The sequence below is a fragment of the Limulus polyphemus genome, unplaced genomic scaffold (assembly GCF_000517525.1).
Source record: "Limulus polyphemus unplaced genomic scaffold, Limulus_polyphemus-2.1.2 Scaffold395, whole genome shotgun sequence".
Classification (NCBI taxonomy): domain Eukaryota; kingdom Metazoa; phylum Arthropoda; class Merostomata; order Xiphosura; family Limulidae; genus Limulus; species Limulus polyphemus.
In genome coordinates this window covers 267,186-279,307 of record NW_013666005.1, presented here as the reverse complement: position 1 = coordinate 279,307, position 12,122 = coordinate 267,186, and the positions used below count along the sequence as shown (strand labels likewise).

General features: G+C 32.4%; 1 protein-coding gene across 1 annotated transcript in view; it reads right to left on the bottom strand.

Annotated features, from left to right (window-relative positions):
- Positions 1-9,218, bottom strand: part of LOC106457946 — a 94,899-nt gene extending 85,681 nt beyond the window's left edge. The window contains exon 1 of the mRNA XM_022384038.1: positions 8,608-9,218. Within this exon, the coding sequence (XP_022239746.1) occupies positions 8,608-9,084 (477 nt within the window). The 5' untranslated portion in view covers positions 9,085-9,218. The remainder of the gene's footprint in view (positions 1-8,607) is intronic.
- Positions 9,219-12,122: the final 2,904 nt, after the last annotated feature.

The following is a 12,122-nucleotide window of genomic DNA, read 5'->3' as shown; positions in this document are numbered from 1 at the left end:
CTCAGATTGTGAGTCGAGCGCCTTATCCACCTGGCCATGCCGGGCACTGACAGAAACCAACCATAACTTCTTTGGATCTTATCCAATTATAGATTAGCATATACCTCTGAATTCCTCATAAAATAATAAAACTTCTCGTAGATTTTCATAAAAACGAATGCGGGATGTGGTTTCTATAAATTGCCCTACCATTTCTGTTGCCGTTGAGTCAGAGATTGTTTATTAAATTATAAAATTAAAGAGGGTGAACCTCGAAAAACATACTAAGCGTTTACAATTACGTAGATTTAAAATATTTATCTGAAAGTTTAAGCTCATGTCAGTACAGCAGAACAATAAAACATTAATTGCATTTTTTATATAACTCTAAACCTCGAAACTCATTCTGTAACAAAAAATTCTTAGTGTTCACTACGCCACTAGTGGAAAATTAAGAAGAACCTTCACTCCTGTAACTCGAGTTTGGCTTGGTCTGTACAAATGAATTTTTTTAGTACATCTGAATAAAGGGCAACTCTATTGAAGCAAATATAATCTAAAACATGCTTTATAATAGTTCAATATACTGCCACCAGAAGGGACAACATATCCAGCATTTATAAATTACTTCTTTGCCCTACTTACATAAAATAGGGTTGTTGTAAAACATGAAAGCCTTCAAGTGAAAGTTATAGTTATTGCGCCACCAGGGTCTCTCTCTGTTCCACAAAGCAGAAGACAGAAAATGTTGCAGAAATACTTGTGCATCTTTGCTATCTCGTTAATCAAGATTAATTCATCATAATTCCGGTATTTATGAATATAACTGTCAGTATAATTTTCTTAATCAGGAATTTTATGATATTTAAATTAGCAACCTGTAATACGTATTAGATTAACAAAATTTATTACAAACTTCTCATTACGACCCCCCCCCCCAAGTGGCACAGCAGTATCACTGCGGACGTACAATACTAGAAACCGGGTTTCGATACCCGTGGTGGGCAGAGCACCGATAGTTCATTGTGTAGCTTTGTGCTTAACTTCAAACAAACTATAACTTCGTCAAATCTGACCGGATTTTGATGGAACTTGGTGGGCATATATAGAACATTATTACTTATTGTCCTGCCAAAGATGGTCCGAGTTTGTTGATAACGACGGACATACGGACCCATTTTCGTATTTTTTATGGGCCGAATATGGTCAACGCTGCGTGGCAGAGGTATGCGCTCTACTGTATTTAGTCTTATGTTAGACTACTTAAACTTCCTCTGTTTAATGTCGTTTTCCTTACTTCACGTCCGTTATTTTATACGAGCTCAGTCTTTAATAAAATGTTTATCATTATGTAGTGAATATAAAATAATATATTATTTATAGCTTGTGATGGCTATTTTTCCATAAAACTATTTCTATACTCTAGTCAACATCCGTTTTTTGTTATATTTCGAAGTGACCATTGAAAACAGTCTAATCTTATTTATAATCTTATTTGTATCAGCAAACGAAATCGCAATCTGCTCAGTAGCTGCAGTCGCATATTTACACATTAGAAATTGCACTGTCCAAAGAGTTTCAGACACTTTTGTAGTCATGAAGCCAAACTGTTTTGCACATTACTCACAAGTGTTTTTAAAATCAGACTAAAGCAATGTTAGAGAGATATGTCTCGATCATGCCAAAGGAGTATAAACGTATTATCCGATGTTATGTTTGGAATGAACTTAAAAGATGGAACACGTCAAAATCATTGATTGGTGAAATAAAAGGATATATTCAAAAAGAGAAGAAAATAACTGCCAAAGATAATATCATGTGTATCGAATGGCATCAGCATTACTATTATTCTATATGCCATGCACTTGATAATCCGACATCAGGTTACTTTGAAAATGATACGAGTGATCCTAGCAACGTTCCGTTCCTAGTGCATCCTGGTGCCAAAGCATTTAAGACTGAACACAAGATCAATGGGCAACAAACATGCAAAACGCTCTCAGCTGACTGTTGTATCCATAAAACACGAACCCAAGTAGTTTAAATGTATGGTGTTTCCATTCTGGTTGGAGACAGATACCACACAAGCCACCTCAGTATATAGCAGTTTTTATTGGAGTCGTGCCAGGTGGTAAATGTAAAGATGAAAAACAATGCCAATAGTAACAGACCGTACGTGATTCAACTTTTCAAGAACGCCCGTGCAGCAAAAAAAAACAATTAGATGGAATAGAATTTGAGAAGTCTCACAAACTAACTAATCGTGAATACTGCAATACGCCTGGGTTTACCAAGTCTCACAATAAAAATAACTAAAATTTAAGCAGTTCTGAATAAAGAGTACTGGTTAATGAATAAGTCTGCTGAAAGGAAAATAGGTTTTTATAACTATGTGCATAAATATCTTTGTATGCCTGTATGGTATACCATTAAATTCAAAACATCCCAAAAGGATGACTAATATTCAAATACTAATGATGTATATTGGATTGACTCTTAACCTTATACTGTAATAAACGTTTTCACAGATTCAAAGTGCAACCTTGTTACTCTGGGGAATTCTCATTGTAAACGCTGTTCCATTTATTTAATGTTTTTACAGTATACACAAAAACACTGCTTACATACCTGAAACAAAAATGTCTTTAAATGCATATACCAAACAAAATTGGGAGCCTTAACACTCAAAAATTTAGTATGGTCAATATGGAATCCATCTTTGCATGGTTATTTTTGATATTGAGGGCACCTTGCTATAGAGTGCATTTGGAATCAGTCAGAAGGGTGCTCTTAATGTTGAGGTTCTACTGTATATACATTTAACTTGTTTTAATATATTGTTTTATAACAAGACGACTGTATGCTGCTTGTTTATTGTTGAAATTTATCACCTAGAAATCACAGACACCACCTGCAAAGAATCTGGCCCATACATAAAACCTGACACCCATCTCAAAGGGTGTCACAGATACTTGTATAGGTTGGTACGAGTTAAGGATTTTTATCCTTGCAGATATTCATTAGGAATAGTGGGTGACACACACACACACATCTATATCTTAGATATATTGTGAACTGTTGTGTCTGTTCAAGCATTTATCTGTCTCCTGTTTATAGCAGCCACTTCCTGTACTGCATTTGAAAAGCTGCACATGCAGGCAAAGCTCAATCTTCACTTTTAAGATGATGGGAGAACACGCATGAATAAGGATGATGCCAAATTTTATTTCACAAGCAGGACATTCCACACTAAATTGTTAAGAATTAATCACACTATCATTCACATTTCAAAATGTAACATAAAGAATAAACATTTAGATTTATCATATGTTATTTGAGTGGTTCTTAGCATGACTGAAATACTCAAAAATTACTTTTTGTGGTTGGCATTATAAGTAGCTTAGAGCTCTGGCTCTGAGTGAAACCAAGAGTGCAACACAATTAACCTTTTTAAAGTCCATGAAATAATTTAAATTGATAGATTAACTTAAACTTTTCTCTGCACTGGGAATGGGTACTTTTGCTTGTGTGTGTGTGTCACAAAATGACATCATACAGCATTTCTATACAGAAAATAACTTCTTTAACTGTTGCTTTTAACTACAAAATCCACAATGTAATTTATCATATTTTCAGAGATATTAATGCAACAAGGAAACTGAATCAAAATGATTTCTTCAAATCTGTTGGTAAGTTAAATATCAGAAAATTGAAAAGGAATAACCTTGTACTACAGGTAATGCAACTCAGTAACTGCAACTTTATATACACAAGTAGATGATAAAAAGAAAACAAATCATGTAAATACGAAACTGTTTTTTTTGTTTTTTACTGTAATCATAAATGCATCAAAAACGTTTTTCACAAAAACATTCCACATATACACTCCCTAACCTATATACTATACATTATATGTGCAATACTTGTACAACATCAAGACAAAAATGAGGAAACTGATGTGTTATTATCCTGATTCTAGTTTTACAATTTTTTTTATACAGATAACAGGGTAAACCAGTTTACTTCTAGACAAATTAAATTCCTAGATTCTGAACAATGTACTTATTGTTTTAGTCTTTAGAATACTGCAGTCATATATATATGTGTTAATATCCTTATGAACAATTTATTTCTTATACAACTATCTGTAGCTTGTCCACTAATGAACTGAAAAAGTCAACTATACAGTAACATATACAAGTAATATATGTGCCTGGCTAGTGTCCAAAATATTGTATCAGTATAACACACTACATACTACAGTTGGATGTACATGCATGTATGCACAAAATAAAAAAGATCCTTCTGACAGTTTTTGTAGTGACCAATGGATATATCAGGTCGTTCAAGTGTAGTAACTCAAGAGTAGGTATATGTTCTATATCTGTGATGCCAGAGAACTACACATAATGTATTTATGATAATTTTTTTTACTAAGAAAACTGTTACAAAGCATGTACACATCATATACATTGTCTAATTCAACACATATTTCAAATCAGTAATAAATAAATCTAGCAAAAAATATATATAACAACATATTTTTTTTTATAAGATGTGGAGGGAAGCTCACTAGGATGGATTTTAAATTAAAATAATAAATTTATGCATTTGTTCACAATGTCTAGATAATACTAAATAGTACTAACACTGATTTGGTGTGTAGATTATTTTAGAAATTTTGTAAGACACTTTTAATGTTTAACAACTTCCATATCAAAGAAATGAAAATAGGCAGATGAGATGATGAAATTGACTGGATTTGTAGAACAAAATCCAGTAAAATGAACATTTAAAAAAATACAGCATCCAAGCCATCAAAACACCAGTATAATAAACCTGGCAACATTTCATAATGTTTCAAAGTCTCTTTTTGCATATACTTTCTTTACTATTATTACTGGCAGTAAATTTAAGTGAGTTTAAGAGAAAGCTTGATAAGTATATGATTGATAAAGACTGGCTTTAAGATTTTTTTGTTAATTTATCTATTAATAGTTTTAGTTTAGTTCAGAGGATGGGACAGCCGAGATAGTCCCATAATATCACTAAACATTATGTTAATATTTAACAAGTATCAATATTTTGAGTGAAGCCTAACCTAGTGATTGGAGGAAATTAGATGTTTTTTAATTTATCTATTAATAGTTTTAGTTTAGTTCAGAGGATGGGACAGCTGAGATAGTCCCATATTATCACTAAACATTATATTAATATTTAACAAGTATCAATATTTTGAGTGAAGCCTAACCTAGTGACTGGAGGAAATTAAATTTCGGACCAAATTCCTATATTAGGCCACATTATGTAAAAGTTAATGCATTTCAAGTATGTGCATACAAACATATATCTGATGTTACAACTAAGAGCTACAAACATTTCAATGTAACATTAGGATTGGGGAATGGGTTTTTACAGGATGCTTATGGTTAGGTTCTTGTTGAAGACTATGAGATGGCTGAGCTTTTAAATATTTTATTTTCTATTTTATAAGATAAGACAGCAGCAATATTCCTGACCCTGAACATTCTATAGGAAATATTGAAAATGATGTGAATCATGTAGATATTTACCACTTGTTGGTAAGTAGAAAAATAATGAGGGATTAAAAAAATAGATAAAGCACCAGGACCAGACAAGGTTCTCTCCAGAGCTTTGAAAGAGGTCAGACATCAAATATGCAAATCTTTCTCCCTCTCTTGCTTTTTTTTGGTAGGTCTTTAGAAATATGGATGTGTTGGAGGATTGAAGAGTTACCGATGTCATTCCTGTTTTAACTGTGTGTAAAAGTGGGGTCCAAATGAGCATGCCACAACCTTTTACAGAGTGCCATTCAGCATGTATTTGATGTCAGAGTTACCAATTATTCATTTTACCCTATGCTGCTGATTTAGCAACAGCTGCTGGTAGAGGAGAGTAAACACCAGATACAATATATATAGATCCTGAGAAAAACTGTAAATATGCATTTTGGAAGTTCTAGAGGTTATGGAAATGCAATATGCAAACTTTACAATGGAGAAAAATATTTGTAATCTTCACATAAATATCATCTTGCACTCCAACTTGTCTGAGTCAGACATTGCCAATTCTCAGACATATTTTTAGTACAAGTATTTTTTTTGTGTGTATAACAGACTTGTATATTTTACTAAAAGGTTGCCATGTTCCATATAGATACATATAGTAAAATCAGAATTTTATCAGCATTGCTTTTATAATATAGGATTTGTCCACATTCAGTCAAAGGGGGGTGATAATTTCCCTGAAAACTACAGGCTAGTTAGACTTGCTTATTTAGTGGAAAGAATTCCAGAGTCTGTTGAATAAAGCTTTAAAAAATCTTTTGGGGAATATATCATAAAAGAAAGCAAACACAATTAACTAAAGAGAAATCTTGCCTTACAAATCTATTAAAGTTTTGAGGATGCTACTGTATATATGGACAATGGAAGTGAGGTGGACATGGTGTGCTTAGATTTTCAAAAAACTTGTGATAAGGTACCACAAAAAATATTAGTTAAGCAAATCATGTCAGTAAGGGTGGGAGAAAGATTAGTTAACTTAACTGTACGCTAGTAGGGTGAGAGAGAGTAAAAGGTTTTTGCTAATGGCATTCAAACTTAACCCTTATCACTAGTGAAATGGTTTAGAGAGTCAATGTTTAGACCTTTGTCTTTGTTTTATATCTAAATATAACTTTCATTTTAGATAGTAGTATCCACTTTATGGTCTCACAAAGCGCTGGCCTCTAGTACTGCCAAGAGTAACTTCCATAAGCTAATCACCCTGTTACAAAAATAAAATTTTCATAATTGAAATGTAGCCTGTGTTTTACAGAACTTGTATTCTCTTATCCTGTTGTTTTTGGAATATAGGAAAAAAAATCAAAGGCCTTTGATCTAATGCATAATCATCTAAACTTCAAAATGGTCATCAACAAGAGAAAATAAGAGGTCTTAAACCTTCCTAGAAAATAACCATTTTATACCAAGAATCACCCTAATAGTCCTCCTTTGAACCCTTTTCAGTAAATTAATATTCTTTCTTTGATAAAGAGATGAAAAATATGTACAGTATTCAAAATGAAACCAAACAAATGATTTATTTAGATATAATTACCTCTTTTGACTTGTAACCAATATATATATATATCTATAAATACACCCTAGCAAGACAGAACTGTCCTGATGGCTTGAATGATTTATCCACCATTATGCAAATATCCTTTCTTCAGTCACATTACTGAGTGGGTTTCCATTTTTTAAATGTGTGATTCAAATTATGATAAGCAAGTTAATCATCCAGTTCTCCCATCTGGGGCATCAATATAAAAATTTCAAAAATCCAAACATAAATACTCATTTTAATTTATCTCATTCAGTTTCCATGTAAATTCATGGATCCTTCTATTCTCCACAGATATTAAAAAATCTGAATGTACATTGTCATTTTAAACAGCTTCGTACATGCTAATATCAATTTTCAAGTAAACTGGTTAGTCAAACCTGACAGTCCCAAAATTCCTAATTTTATAGCTCCCTCACAACTTTTCTGTAAATTTCTTTGTTTATATTCTATAGTAGCCATGTGCCCACAAGCAAAATTACAAGACATTTTGTCAACAAGTGTGGGAGATATTCAAAAATCAAGTAATTATACATATATGGTATGTTTTTCTTGAAAACAGACAGGATCTGGTGGAAGATGATTGAAGTTTAGAACCATTAAATCTAGATGACTTTTCAAAGCAATTGCATACAATAAGACTGAAGGACACAAACTGAACTATGGAAAATCTGCATAGGTCTACAGCTAAGGCACAGTTACTTTTGTAATACTGATATAATAGTCAACCTGTGGAATAGTTTGCCTTCAGGTGTGGTAGAAGCTTCAAATCATAGTTTAAGAGGAAATTGGAAGACTATTTTAAAGATCACAGTTGGATATGTTTTTTTTTTAATATATATATATTGGAGTAAGGTAGTGGTAGAAAATGAAATAGTGCAGAGGAACCAAATGGTCTTTTTTTATGACCTATAAATAAAATGTTAAAGTTAAATGCAAATTATTTTTGACAGGGCACAATCTAATGCATTTTAAGTAGTAATATAAAATGTCAAACTTTTCAAACATTAGCAACTTACATTTGTTTTATTTTACAATAAGTTGACCACAACTGCCTATGTGGAAAAAATGAGTAGTCTAGTTCACCAACTTGATGATCAAGCGTTAACATGGTGCCAGTGGCGAAACTCAAAAGCACTTGAAAACCCAAAATTCGGGCTCATCTCAATTTCTTTGTAACTTGTAAGTGTAACTTTTATCTTTTTTTTCATTTCTTTGTTCTGGTAGTTAATCAAAAATTAAAAATACTTAAAAACAGATTCAGTGTTTTTATTTTAGGCTAACAAGGATGGAGAGACCCGCATATAATATTATTACTTTATCATAATACTATATATTCATAATATTAGAAAACACGTATGTTCAAGAAGTATTGATAGAAATGAATAAAAACCCTATAACACAGGTTATAGGGGGTTTATTCATTTCTAACAATACCATACATGATATACTATTGCAGTTACTTAAGCTAGTCTTAATAATACTACTATTTTATTTTACCTCAGTTTCAGATGATGCTCTTCTTGTCTGATCATTCAAACTACACAACCATTCTGAAATGAATAAATCTGCATTAGAATTGGAGTATAACCATTTTAAAGAACTGTTGATCCAGTCCACACTGTTTGCATCTGTACCTTGGGTCAGGGGAGTCTGGAATTGGGAAGTAATTATTGTTCGACTCGAAACAACATCATCAATATCAAAACATTTTGCCTCTGCAACTTCAAATTTCGCCGATGCCTCTTTTGTTTCTTCAGCAAGTTTGTTAAGCGAGGGGCCGTTAGCTTCCACGGGACTTGAGCCGGTAAGATGTTCATTCTTGACAAGATCCTTTTCATCATTAAATGTAGTTGTTTCAGAGCTCCTATCATTCCAATTTTGCACTCGACGAGTTGTTAAAAAACTTCCTAACACAAAAACAATTAAACCAAGTAGAAACCACCCGTAAAAATTAATAGTCACAATGTCAAACATTTGCCTGCTTTTTCTGTCTACACAATCTCGTCAAACTCAAAGCCCTCCACCATACCCAACGAGCTTCCCTTAAGTTTTTATATTATTACTATTAGCCTGACAATGATAACAACCATTTTCAGCGGATTGGACAACTCCTCATGCGCGCGCACAAATTGTACTCGTGGACATCTACCAAATTTATAGTCATATTTGACATGCGCCACATAACGCATGAATGCAGATAATAATTTACTTCCACCGATCTATACATTTCGATAGGCACTTCTTGTATTTTGTGCTTTGGTAGCGCCACCTCAAGACTATAGATATAACAAGTGTATTGTGATAACGAGAACAAGGTGCAACGCATGATATCGCTATTGGTGTGCTTTTTGTTTCAGCTATAATGTTAAAGAAGTACAATTCCTTTTTGTAATATTGGTAACTCAAATAAGCCAGAGTTAGATGTTACATATTACATCTGGGGCCCTGGGGGGAACAAATTTATAAATTCAATTTAACCTAACCATAACAAAAGTATAATTAAGTGGGATTTTATTAAACTTTTTAAAAAACATATAATCTCGAAAAATAAAAAGTGCAGGTGAGATTTTACAATTTTATTCTTATTATTAGCCAGTTAGTGTGGTTTACTCAAAACTGCTTTAAATTAAGCATTATTTTGTTTTCAATTGTTGAATGAATGTTTTCGTCTCCATTAAGAAACGTTACCATTAAAAGTGTGATTTCGTAAAGCCCCATGTTACATTTTAAATAATATATATATATATATATTATTGTAGGCCATGTTTTTAATATTTAATTTAGACGTTTTTTTATTCTTTGTTAGGGAGAGTTATGGTATGGTATAATGATGAGGTGAACGCTTATAACTTAGTGTCTATATTTAACATGACGATTCGAATTTCCGTGAGATTTGGAGTGGGGGTATACAAATATTCTATAAAAACACCACAAGTTGATTGGTCACTTAGTTTCAGGCAGTGACTTAACTATTTAGTAAGTCAGTTCAGCATTGTAAATTTTAGACTTATGTTTCCACAAAATAGCGAGCTTGAAAATAAGTGACATTTTAGTTTTATTTGTAAGTTAGGCATTGTCATTAAGTGATATGGACTTTGCATTATTTTTTTCCAAATAATCAAAAATAATATGCTTACGATATAAACCAGAGAAACCGTTAAAACAATACTTATAACGACGAAAAAAGATAATAAAAACTAAAATATAACACCATAGACTCAGAAACTGCAATGCAGATCTATAGTCAAACTCAAATAATTCAGAAATATATACTCATTTAATAATAACTAATAAAAAGTTAAAGGATTTATGTAAAGTTAATTGGAGATATTCGTCTTTATTTCTGGTTGGTTTCTAAGTGACTTTATTCAAAATCAGTTTGACAATGTTCCTTGATGGCAGCTTGAACATTTGTTTACATTTGTGTAAATCTGTTTATTTTATCTTCAGTGAGCAGAGATTAAAACAGGGACAGATTTCACAAACCAGAGCTCTATTACTAGCATTCACTCGTAAGGCCCTTAAACTTCGACACTTGTCTCTTCTAACAAACAAGGACTGTCCTCGGTCTTTTCCTCAGGGTGGTGGGATGGTCACCAGTTGTGCTCCAGTTTTTCAGAGGTAATTACATTTTTTGAATGTCCTGCGAGCAGGACTTTAACTCAGAACCGCTCACTATAAAAGTGAGTGATCTACAGATTGAATTAAGAGGTTAACCACCATCGCTCCTTAGAAAGACATTTTTAACAACTTAAAAGGATCACAAGTAGTGCTTGAACCATAATTTGTAACATATTAAAACGTTTGTGTGCGTATGTACTGCATAATAAATTTATATAATTAGTTTAAGATATTTGGTTGTCAAATAAAATATCAGTTTATTAACTCTTAGTGTGTGAAAGAAGTCCTATGAGAGGAGAATTAAGTAATATTTTAAAAATTAATTTTTAATTAACTTTTAGGTTTTGGTAAAGATACGAATATATAAAAAAGTTTTGTGATTATAGGGTTATCATACTATCCAACTCCAGGCAGTGTAAATGTTGACTTGTTATTTGAGTCATTGATATTTACAGCTTTGAGTTTTCACTCACAAGGGAGAGAACGATCTTGGCGGAGTGGTTATGCCGGACTATGAATCCATAGTTTGCACTTTGTTACCGCAAAAATAAAATAATTAAGCTCCATATTTTGAAGCGTGAGTGCATTTTAAGAATAATGGTCAAATACCACTATTCAATTACATTAGCTCAAGAGTTAACGGTGAGTGACGTTGACTAGTTGTCTTCCTTCTAGTTTAGTACAACATTAGGGGTAGCTAGCGCAGTTAGCTATTATGTAGCCTTGCTTGAATATTCAGGACAAACAAAACAGCAAAACTTACCAACATTGACATTCCATATAAATATAAGAGATTTTTTATTTCAACCAACGTTTCGCTTTTGCGGCTTCATCAGAGTAAATATACACTACCAGAACTTCAGTAAATAATAAAGAAAATATAAGAACCTCTTCATTTATATAGTTTCCGTTTCCAATGCTCTTTGGTAGTAATGCAGTTTTTATAAATTCACACATTTCCTTAGCTATATATATTAACCCTGGTGAAGCCGCAAAGGCGAAATGTTGGTTGAAATAAAAAGATATTATTTTATATCTATCTAGAGTGTAAAGGTAGTTTTTCTAAACTTTTGTCAAAATATGTAAATCCCTCCAGTATGCACAACAAATTTTGAAAGACAACAAAAAATTACCAACACTGACTGGTTAAATCTGATGTATACGACTACTCCTAGCTCTCTTTGTTCAAATGTCACTATTATAAATACACTAATTCTGATGAATAATGTACCAATATGTTTTACAAACCATAAATCAGGTATACTGTAGTGCTTTGAAATCTGTTAGATTTTACACGACCGAGTAGCATATTAGTTATCTTCATCTTATTTACTGAATACATGATATCTCGGCATTATGCAAACTTGTAGAGAATTTCAATAAATAACAGA